This window comes from Argopecten irradians, chromosome 4, assembly GCF_041381155.1.
Source record: "Argopecten irradians isolate NY chromosome 4, Ai_NY, whole genome shotgun sequence".
Taxonomy (NCBI): Eukaryota; Metazoa; Mollusca; class Bivalvia; order Pectinida; family Pectinidae; genus Argopecten; species Argopecten irradians.
In genome coordinates, this window is record NC_091137.1 from 35,038,170 (window position 1) to 35,050,832 (window position 12,663).

At 36.2% G+C, this 12,663-nt stretch overlaps 1 protein-coding gene across 1 annotated transcript; it reads left to right on the plus strand.

The window, feature by feature from the left end:
- The first annotated feature begins 7,121 nt into the window (after window positions 1–7,121).
- Window positions 7,122–10,934, plus strand: LOC138321448 (toll-like receptor 6). Its single transcript, XM_069265150.1, has one exon. The coding sequence runs from the start codon at window positions 7,398–7,400 to the stop codon at window positions 9,270–9,272; it is 1,875 nt and encodes a 624-aa protein (XP_069121251.1). The 5' UTR covers window positions 7,122–7,397; the 3' UTR covers window positions 9,273–10,934.
- The last annotated feature ends 1,729 nt before the right edge of the window (window positions 10,935–12,663 follow it).

Consider the following 12,663-nt stretch of genomic DNA (forward strand, 5'->3'; position numbering starts at 1 on the left):
TCCCCTAGCTGAGACACACAATAGTCTATAAAATGGAAGTTTCTGCTCCTGTGTAGTGGTCAGCATTAAGGGAGTGGGACGACTGGTTCGCTTGTAAACTTGATTGGTGTCGTACCTGTGTATGGTATAGTCCATTTACAGACCGTCTGAATAACATCATTGCTGACTCGCCTCCATCTTAGATTTTGATGATGAAAGTTTGTTACAACTGTTTCTACAAAAGTACTGAAGTGATATCAAACTTTTTTCAGAGGTGGCGTTGCAAAATCTACCTACGCTCCGATTGTTTTCAATTTTGCAGTGTCATAGGTAAAGGTATATACCTACTTTATATGTGCATTTAATCTATTTTGCCTTATTTAAAAAAAGTGTGAATGGCTTTAAAAATGCTTATTCGCCGACAGAGCATAAATCTAATTAATGTAAAAATAACATAAAATAATTTATTCTGTCTTTGGTGTATGTGCAATCATTACTTCATTCCATATAGGATATAGAGCCACGGATTTTTTTTGAGATGTAATTAATTTTGTTTATATTTTTAACTTGGAGTAAAATTAGAAGCTCAAACTTTTCAATGGCGGTAATGGTGTAAATTGAGTAACTTTTGTAACTGAAGAAAACTCCTAAATCGTCTGCTGCTGTTTTTGATAGTGAAAAATACCATTTGTTAGCGGTGGAGCATCTTTTAATGATTGTTTTATAACAATACTGTGGGTATATGTCAAGGGGACCCCTTGTGGCAACCTTTCAAACATTATTTTTCTATTTTTTTTTCTATTGAAAGATACCCATTTGTAATTATTATGGCAACTGGGTATATTTACAAGACAGAGTTATATTGCTACATGCACTCGCTAATTTAAATCACCCCAAAACGGTTTTCCCTATATTTATTTTGAAACTAGTTTACACATAGACAGAGAATGTCAGGAGAGAATTTTTAATGCAGGGTAATATTGTGAACGCCACATTTGATCACAGGGATCTGAGAATTAGCTACAGATGATATAACCATGGACCCACCAGGTCTAGATGAAAAAAACGATAAAAAATATATTCTACATGGTACTATTTACGAGAAGGGTGGAAACTCATAGACTCTTAACCCGCCTACCTTAAGCGGCTATAAAAACACATTTTTAGTACATCGTCATGAAAACGGTTACTACCGTTGGAAAGAGCGATAATTTTCCTTTCAAATCATCCTACGTACAAAATGTCGTTATTAAGACGAAACAATTCCCATTATGACAAACATATTGAACGTCAGCTAATTAAAATTCATACTGGTGGTATGGCTGATATTATATGCATGAGCGAGGCTTCGGCTGCAATCTCATTGACCGGCTATGAAAAGTCTATCTTTTCGGGACGTTGTACATCTATATATGGATTTCGCCGTTACTTTTCAAACATGGACTTTTCATATATAGTATATAGTACCATGTAGAATATGACTTTTATCGTTTTTTGAACTAGACCTTTAAAACGTCTAAACATGGTCTTAGGGCACTCTGGTGAGTCCATGGTTATATCATCTGTAACTAATTCTCAGATCCCTGTGCATTTGATAGGGTGAAGTGAGATGACAAAAGAGCAATATTTCGTTTCCCATTTCCCCCCAAAGTGTTAATTTTATTTAAAATAACCATTTTAAAAAAACCAGAATTTTCCGTTCAAAATCTAAGAACTATGACTCGTATATAAGGTCAACGATCCACTCAAATGATTTATGAAAAAAATGTAAAAAAAACTTCATCAAAGGATGACCTATGTTGACATATTTTTAAAGGTAGTTTTAATAAATTAAACAAGAAGATTTCAGGCCCTTTGGGACTGTTTTTAAAATCACAAAAAGGAAAAAGGTAGTCTTCTTTTAAAAGGGCAACTAGTAGTACAGTCGATATGCAAAGTTTAAAGAAAATTGGGTTCTGGGCAGTTTCTATGTAATTTTTAACATTAGCTTAGTCCACCTTGGTTCTTTATTGAGCTTGTTTTACTGGTAATATGAAGCTGTTTAGGAAAAAAATGTACTTCCAAAAATAATGAATTGTACGTATACAATTCAGTGAAATGAGTGCACATGGTCGAACCGAGAAGCCAAGTTGTGGTCTACCATTTCATTTCACATTTTTAAAATTATATCAGTTACTATAAAGTGACTTCTTCATAAATGATTTTATTTAAAAATGCATCAATCTTTAAAAAAATCTGTATTGCTGCAAATACTTTTAAGCATAGGGACCTGGTACGAATTTCTTACCAACACTTTATATTATAGATTCTATAATATATCTATGTATATATAATGTTGGTTAGAAATTCGTGCCAGGTTCCAGTGTTTTAAAGCATCATACATATGCCTTCTTTTTAATAAGCTAAATTCATCAAAACCTTAACGATCGAAGACAAAAATGCGTGTCAAAATTTTCGCCGAGTTATGACACATATGCTTTGGGGGCCCAATATGATTCAGGATATCTTCTGTTAGTTGTAATAAGGTGGGCGTTATTGAACAGGAAGTATGTATATGTTGACTTTTGAAATTCAAACACTCCCTGCTATCCGTATTAGGGTGAGTAACCTCTTTAATCTATTGATTTTTACAGTTACAATGACATGTATTGTTTTTTGCAATTCAAACACTACCTGCTATCTGAGGGACTTTTTTAATCGGTTTATTTTGCAGTTATGATAACAGGTGATGGCTTTTTAAATTCAAATTTAATGCAACATGTGGCAGACATGTTTAATTTATCTGAGCAGTGTCCTTATATCTTAACAATAGCCAACGCCAGTGATCTGACTACCACCTGTAAGTGAGGTCATAATATATAGGCAGGAGGCACGCGAGTAGTCCGCTAAACCTGCCTATATTATTAGTTGTTTTGCCTAATATATAGACTATGAATGAGTCAATTAAAAAAAGCCTAATAATGTAGACAGGTTTTGCGCACTAGCACGCGAGATGTTCGATCAAAATCATAATCAAATCAGACGGGGGGAAAAGTTATTTGTTATTGTGTTGTTATTGTGTCTGGGGTTCATTATATATCTCAATTACTAAAAGTAATTAATACGAGTTTGTGTCGGGATGATTATTTAATTTAAAGATGCTCCACCGCCGACAGAGCATTAATATTTTTTATCATTTGGACAATAATTGGTGTTTTTGCCGTGAATATATATATATATATGACACGATTCAATTAGTCACATTATGCTAAAAAACACTGCAAGTGCAGTAGCCTACCCTCTTTCCATTATCTTTCGTACCTCATTAGAGACTGGATCCTTTCCTACACAATGGAAACGTGCATTAGTTATTCCTATATTTAAAAAAGGTGACAAACAAGATCCTTCAAACTATAGACCCATTTCATTATTATGTACAATTGGTAAAGTATTTGAGAGACTAATCGCAAAGTACTTACATAATTATTTGTTAGATAATTCGCTTATTTATAAATATCAGTCTGGTTTTCAACCTGGACATTCTACTACTCATCAACTCATAGAAATCTTTCAAAATGTGATAATTTGGAAAAAAGACAACCAACCTGTTTAGTGTTCTGTGATATCTCTAAGGCGTTCGACAGAGTGTGGCACAGGGGATTGGGAAAAAAAATTAACTAGCTATGGTATATCGGGGAAATTATTGATATGGTTAACTGATTATGTTAAGAATAGGTCGCAACAAGTATGTTTGGGGAATGCTAAATCTAATGTTAAAATTACTAAGGCAGGGGTGCCTCAAGGGTCTGTCTTAGGTCCCCTTTTATTTATTCTTTATATTAATGATATTACTGATAATTTAGACAGCCTATCTAAGCTGTTCGCTGATGATACTTCTCTTCTTTGCACTGACAAATCTCCACAAGTTATAGAACAAAAACTAAATAACGATCTTTCGAATATCCAATCTTGGGCCGATAAATGGTTAGTGAAATTTAATCCAGTAAAAACACAGGCTATCCTCATTTCGAATATTGACCTTAATTATGTAATTGATATTGTTTTTAATAATGTAAATATCGACTTTGTTGATAGCCACCGACATCTTGGAGTGTATATTGATTCTGAGTGTAAGTGGGGCAGACATATAGACCATATCAGTAAAACTGTCACGAAACAATTAGGTGTTCTACGGAAATTAAAATTCATTCTCTCTAGACAAACGTTAAGCAAAATTTATAGAACTTTTATTCTTCCTATATTGGAATATTGTTGTGAGTTGTGGGACGGTTGTACGGTCGCTGAAACTGAAATCTTAGAAAAATTACAATTAGAGGCAGGTCGCATTGTTACGGGATTACCATCGTTCTCAAGCAGAAACTCTATATACTGTGAAACTGGGTGGGAGCCCTTATCTAACAGACGGTCTCGCAGAAAACTCCAACTCTTTTATAAAATACATCATTGGCTAACCCCAACCTATCTACAAACACTCCTTCCTTCTATAGTTGCTGATAACACCCAACACCTTCTTCGTAATGCAGAAAATTACACACTTCCTAATAATAGACTTGAATCTTCAAATATATCTTTTTTTCCCGTCTACCGTTCGTTTATGGAACCAGTTACCTATAAACACAAGACATAGCGAGTCATTCTCTAATTTTAAACATGCTATCCAGAACAAAGACGTACCTGTAATACCCAACTTTTTTTTATTTTGGAGACCGTAAATTAAACATTATACATACAAACTTAAGAAATCGTTCAAGTTCATTACGTAGCCATTTATTCAGAGCCAATATTGTAACAGATCAAAAATGTCATTGCGGTTTCCCAGTTGAAGATCCACAGCATTTCTTTTTTTAATTGTAATTCATATAGTGACCAAAGAATCATTCTATTTCGACAGCTAAACTCATTTATTCCACTCTCTGTCAATTTATTACTTTTTGGAAATATGAACTTAAGTACACAAGAAAATGAATTAATCTTCATGCACACTCAGCAATATATCAAAGATACTCATAGATTTTAACTTCGTCCTTCTATTAATATCAAATATTCCCATATCTGCCTTACTCCCAACATCTTACTGGTTTTGTATTTACACTTAAATTATATTTGTATAACCCTCCGATACTGACGACAAAAGAGAAACGAATATTCAAAGAAAGCCTAAAGTGACCAGGAGAAAGACAAACCGAAGACAGGATGATATGAACATTGAGAAGTCGAAAGTTAAGAAAAGTGGTTTAGAACTTCTGTCGTCTTTATCGGAGGGGTAGATTTTAGATTTTAAAATTATAGTATATTACGAGTTGAAACTTGAGGAGCATACTGGTTATACAATAGCTCTCTCCCTCCCCCACCACTCTCTTTCTCGTTCTTCCCTCACTCTCTCCCTCTCTCTCTACTCAAATACAACTTTATATATTATGTATATATTCTCTTGTAAATGCCATCTTGTCTGTAATTTGAATGTTTTATTATTTTTGGGAACGGGCTTTATATAAGTTGTATAACTTGTGCCCAATCCCATTGCACATTTTGCAATAAAATATGTTTAAATCAAATATATATGTGTGTGTGTGTCAAATCATCAGTACTTAATTCCATATAGGGCATAGTCCCATAAGTAAAATAATAAGCTCAAGCCTTTCAATGATAAGTAAATTTTGTAACCGAAGGAAGATTCACGTACTAAAACGTCTGCTTTGGCTTGTTTAGAATAGAAAACAAATTCCATTTGTCGGTGTTTGGCAACGTATCAATTGTGACATATTCCGTCTTTGCATATTACAGAGTTAGCTCCCTTGCGGGTAGGTATCGATTGTTACGTCATTATTTTGTGAGCGCAATTTACGTCGTTTTCTCCGAAACACATGACGTCACACTCGCAAACACATGACGTCACAATCAATACCTACCCGCAAGTGCAGATAACTATATGTAATATGCCAATTCGGAATACTATACGACATGAAATGTTCGCGTGTTTTTTTTTTCTTTCCTGTTTTGATACAATTTCATGGGTTGAAATATTTACTGGTTATCCGAGGGAACAATTATAGTGACATTAATGTGTAGATATAAATCGTTGATTTGATTTAAACATATTTTATTTGTATCAAATATATATATTTGGATCGCACACAATTTGTCCAACTTATATTAGCTCCCTCTAAATAGTCCTGATATCAGACTTAGACATTATGACAGAGAGATGTCCTACACCAGACATCTATCTGTCATCATATCAAAGTCTGATGTTAGGGTCAGAGTATCTCGAGCTAATTTATGGCCAGTTAACTCGAACTCTTGTAACTCGATGTCATTGTATTTGTTTGCCCCGACTTATCGCTGTTATCAGTAACTCGAATAATTTAGAACGAATATACGTACCCGGCCTACTATACCTTTCGGCCGGGTACGAATTGGTCCCTATGTGTCGTAGTGGAGCACTGCCTCCGAAAATCACTCGGGCACAGTTTTCTATACTTTTTTGTAGGTTTCCAATTATTTTAAGCGTATACATGCATATACATATTATTTTTGTCTAAAACAAACATAACTACCCTTAATATATACCGTACCGCTCACAAGACGTCAAATTCACAACTTGTGGACTTGCCGTATAAATTTCCTTCAGAAAGATCTTCATATGTATTATGTAAAAAAAATAATGATCGATGAGAATTTGATATTTTATATAACTCAGTTCTATTCCCTAGTAGGTTAGCGACATCAAAAAAGTACGATAAAATGCAAAGAAACGTTTTATAATGGTTTGTATAATCATTACTTTGCTCCATTAGCAGTAATAGGCACCAATTGTAGAGCTAAAGACGACACCATTTTTGTCTAAAAGTCTTTTGAGCTACAATATTGCAGCTAGTATTTTACGAGAATAGTTCCCAATCAGTAATGGGGCGTAAAAATTTGTGAATATCAGTAAATATTTTACAATATGGATATGTGTCGTATCCCTGATCCCTGACTACATAAAGCGCGTTTTTGTCGCATTGGTTTATAACACATTATAAGGTCTAATTACTGAAGAATTAATGTTCTTCAAAAAGGGACCGAACTATACCCAAACAAATGCTAAATTTCACAATATAAAACAATGGCAGCGTTATGTCTCCTATGTGAACATTACACAATAAATCCATGCAAGTGGCAGGTTTCATATCATAAACTTGTGCATTATTGACAATCAGTAACAATGAAGTCATGGACCGGCATGTACTAATTGTCCTCAGGATTTCCATAACAATGCGGTTTTTCTCTGAAACCGCAAATAACGTTGCGCCGATGATTTTTATGGTTCAGATAACCTCTATACTGTACTTTAGAATGAGAGGTAACATATACACTTTTGTAATGGTAGAGATGCTTCATTACTCTTCTTCATCACGACACCCACAGGCCACGGGATGTCGTCGATGAAATATTTGATGTGCGTGGCTGCTCTAATAGCCGGCTGTCGCTCTACGGTTGTACGCAATTTTAGCCTCTCAGATATTGCGATGGACTTGATAGCCACTGTGCCGGGGAATTGTTACTTTAGTAAGGAGGACGAGATCGAAAGTGATTTGTACAGTGTCCACAAGGTCGGTCGTGTGGAGGACATCACCAAAATCCAAAGCACCATCAACATAACTTGTCGTGTAGGCTACCAAGAGAAACCGTGGAATTGGACGACATTTCAAAAAGTTGTTTACTCCTTCGCCGACGCGCACAGCGGTTTCTACATAGGTTTGACGGTTGCTTGTTCTTCTGGCGGTTCTGTAGTGATGACAAGACCCCACGAGGCGAGGCTCATTCGCTCATTGTCCATAGTAGGATGTGAAATACACTCTTACAATGTTCTGAATCCAGCCATGGTTACCAAGCAAAAGAACGACCTTGAACATTTCTTATTGAAAAACTGCATACGTTATTTTCGACTCAGTGACATATTGGAAGAGGTTAAAGGGGGAAATGTGAGTTGTGTCATCAGCCCACGTCTAGTCTATTACCACCAACACAACGTCTCTAATAAGTATGAACCAGACGTCAAGCTGATGCTAGATGATCGCCAGTTACTGGTTAAATATGATAAACAGAAGGTCTGCCGTTGCCCTGCTCTAGAATACCTTGAGCTTTCTGGGCACGATTATTCAAAAGAAACGAACGATGCCAGTATTCTCTTTCCCGGTTGGCGCTCGCAATCTTTGTACCCAAAACTCAAAGTTCTTGTCTTATCAAGAAATCACATGAAGCAAGTGCCCTATCATCTGTATTCTTATAGATGGTGGACTCAATTTGGAGCATTGGAACAAATAGACTTCTCTAGGAATCAAATTACGTCACTTCCGTTTAGACACAGACAGCCTAACCAGTCTAACCCAAGATTGTCAGTCGAAATGACCAGTAATGCCATAGAATTAGTAACTGAGGATGAAGTTAGAAATCTATTTGAGTTTTGGCCGAATACAGTGTCACTTGTCGATAACCCTATCGTATGCAACTGTAGTATAAGCGATGTTGTAACGCTTCTTAACCAAACGAAGATAATGGACAACTCGCACTCATCAATCTACGACAGAGTTGGAAACAGTGTACAATGTGCTTACCCCGGTAATATGGCTGGTCTGACTCTTCTAGATCTGACACAATATACAGCGTGCGATAACGACCTCGGATACTTTGTTCCGGAGAAGCAGATATCTTCCTCCGAGTCTGTGGAATCTTTCCCTATGCATTTACCCGAGGGATCTGAAAAATACATTGCGTTGATTTGTGGAGTAGTTATTGGAAGCGCCTTAATCACAGCATTGGTACTGTGGTTTCTAAAGGAACGTAAACATGCACGTGCATCTAGATTGTCCTACCACCATCCATCGCCAATTGTGGACAACAAGACATTCGACGCGTTTATCTCTTACAGTTCCCTTGATGAAGCGTGGGTGATGGACAAACTGTACACTTTCCTGGTATCGAAAGGTTTCCAAGTCTGTTTGCACCATAAGGACTTCATACCCGGCGCCTGTATATCTGAGAATATCATCAATAGTATTGATAGAAGTAGACACACCGTTTTAGTGTTGTCGCCAAACTTTCTTGTCAGCGAATGGTGTCTGTTGGAATTCCGCAAAGCTTTCCAGCAGTCCTTAATGGAGAAAAACGGTCATCTCATCGTCGTTGTCAAGGAAAGTGTTGATCAAGTATCGCTGGAAAATGACATGAGACATTTCATGCAGACTCACACTTATTTGTCTTTAAGCGATGGCCATTTTTGGGAAAAGCTCAACCGATCACTAACCTAACGATATGGACATATTTATCCAGAGTATCGTTGGTTGATAATTAATTCTGGGAGAAGCACAACAGGTGACTTAATTACCTAACGGTATGGACATAGTTATCCTGAGTATCGATGGCCGTTAGCTAGCCATTTCTGGGAAAAGCTGGACATGTGACATACCAAAACGTATGGATATATAGTTATCATGAGTATCGATGGGCATTTATACATTTCTGGGAAAAGCTGGACAGATGACATACCTAATGGTAACACTATATAATAATTCCGAATATCGTTTACCGTAACCATATCTGGGACAAGCTAGGTGACTTACCTCTCAGTAGTGACATATAGTAACCCGAGTATCGTTGGGCGATGACCATTTGTTATTCATTTTCAGTATGACTGTCCGATGACCATTTCAAAACTACCTCCCAAATCCTTCGCCTTGCGTTACTTACCTGTTCCCTGATCATTGGAGGAAGCCTCTTTTTCAGCTGATTGAGGCGCATCTTGTACTTGTACAGTAATTCAATGGCTAGCTGTGCTATGTAAAAACTAGATTACTAGATACTATATTTTATTTGTCGGTGTAAGACGACATGGGATTTGCGTCGGTTTTTGTTTTAAACTCTATTCAGGCCTTGTGGAGTTTTTTATGAGCCGTTCGTAACCAACTCCTTACATGTTATAGAAATACGGGTTACAAAGAAAAACAAATCTATGACTATTGTCCTACCCGGGCTCGAACTCACTGTCTACGGCACCCAATCATCTAGCCAATCATACCTGCGGTTTATACCACTGCACAACGGCCACGTCTTCAAAAACTATGATGGCGATGGTCGGCTCGAAATTGACGTTTGATCAAAAATATGATTTCAACGAGAGGTCGAATTAAAATCGTAATTATAGTAGGCTAAATCTTTTGTGGACTGAAGTCTAATTTTCATTGCATCATGGATAAAAGACGCTTTTGTTCCTGAGTAGATGTGATTAATACAAGATACGGCTAATAAATAAGAGATGCATGCAAACATATTTATAAACCGATTGTATGGAGATGTCACACAACAATGTAAGTATTTCATGTATGAAAGATTAAACTTTCAAACGTTTATTGATTATTGTAAATATTTACTGATATTATTTATTACAATATAACAATAGAATGTGATAACCGTTATTATCTTATTAAATATCTCTATGTAGGGATCATGATTTAGATCCCTTGGCATATTTTTCATTTTTATGTGAAAATTTTGCTACAGTTGAATTTTTAAAAAATAGAAAAAGGTCATTACTGCAGTTTGCAGTTTTATGTATCCTTTAAATATTATTAAAAAGGCGGGAATTGCCACCTACGCTCAACCAACTGTCATCACAAGTTTTTCTTAATAAATCTTCATGATGTTTGTAAATGAAAAAAAACCCAATCGTTGTGCTATCATAATGAAACAGCAAGTATGATATGATGTTGCGTAATGCACATTTTGGTGGGACAAATTGGAACATATGATTATATATCTGAGGATGAAATAGTCCATTGAAAAATGGTGTACATTAACGTTATCAAAAAAGAAATAAAAAAATATTGTATTAGTAATATAAATTACATTGTACAATTATGTCATATGGATACATTTAGTATTTGTTGTTTGAAAATTATTCGAATAAAGATAACAGGTTTTTTCATTTATTTTGTTTTCATTTGTTTTACATCCTTTAGCTATGGTCTTTAGACAAGGCTTGATCTGGAAGGAAATGGAACGAAAATGTATTAAACGGCGTCTAGACCTTCTTTATTAGTCCCCTGCGGGTGGAACCGGAGGGGACTATAATGTTTATTCCCGTCTGTCTGTCTGTCTCTCTGTCTGTCTGACTGTCTGTCCGGATTTAGTTTCCCCAAAAAAAAAAAAGATCAACGGATTTTGATCAAACTTCACACAATGGTAGCATATAAGAAAACACAGCTTGGGACTGAATTTGGGGTCAAAAGGTCAACTACAAAGGTTACTGACGCTAAAAATAGATTGTTTCACAAATTTTAGTTTCTGGATGATAAGTTGAGAACACATCAACGGAATTTGTTCAAATTTCATACAAAGGTAACATAGGGGATAACATCGCTAAAATCGCTATTAGCTTGGGATTGAATTTTGGGTCATAGATTAGAAACACGTAATTGACAACAGAGGCCGTGTGTTGCTTGCAACACTTACTGTAACAGTTACTGTCTTCTTTGTAATAATGCGTTTCGTATATTGAATGTGCCAGAATATTGTGACCAGGTGGAGTGTGTTGTTCAGTGTCTTGGTGAGATGATTCATTGATATTTAAGCATACTTCTCAATAAAGTTTTGGTTTATGAAGTCATAGACAAACGGGTTTATGAAGAATGTCGGTTCGTGTTTGTCTATGACGTCATGAACCCAAAATATGTTCAGAGAGCGTTAAACACGATCAACCATCCAACTGATTGTGAAATACTATAAGACTCTTTCATATGTGGATATGAAGGATAGGGATATCCTACCCGACTCTTTCATATGTGGATATGAAGGATAGGGATATTCTACCCGACTCTTTCATATGTGGATATGAAGGATAGGGATATTCTACCCGACTCTTTCATATGTGGATATGAAGGATAGGGATATTCTACCCGACTCTTTCATATGTGGATATGAAGGATAGGGATATTCTACCCGACTCTTTCATATGTGGATATGAAGGATAGGGATATTCTACCCGACTCTTTCATATGTGGATATGAAGGATAGGGATATTCTACCTGACTCTTTCATATGTGGATATAAAGGATAGGGATATTCTACCCGACTCTTTCATATGTGGATATGAAGGATAGGGATATTCTACCCGACTCTTTCATATGTGGATATGAAGGATAGGGATATTCTACCCGACTCTTTCATATGTGGATATGAAGGATAGGGATATTCTACCCGACTCTTTCATATGTGGATATGAAGGATAGGGATATTCTACCCGACTCTTTCATATGTGGATATGAAGGATAGGGAATATTCTACCCGACTCTTTCATATGTGGATATGAAGGATAGGGATATTCTACCCGACTCTTTCATATGTGGATATGAAGGATAGGGATATTCTACCCGACTCTTTCATATGTGGATATGAAGGATAGGGATATTCTACCCGACTCTTTCATATGTGGATATGAAGGATAGGGATATTCTACCCGACTCTTTCATATGTGGATATGAAGGATAGGGATATTCTTCTACCCGACTCTTTCATATGTGGATATGAAGGATAGGGATATTCTACCCGACTCTTTCATATGTGGATATGAAGGATAGGGATATTCTACCCGACTCTTTCATATGTGATATGAAGGATAGGGATATTCTACCCGACTCTTTCATA

Excerpts from the sequence above, each read along its gene's own strand:
- LOC138321448 (XM_069265150.1), top strand. The coding sequence starts at position 7,398 with ATGTCGTCGATGAAATATTTGATGTGCGTGGCTGCTCTAATAGCCGGC.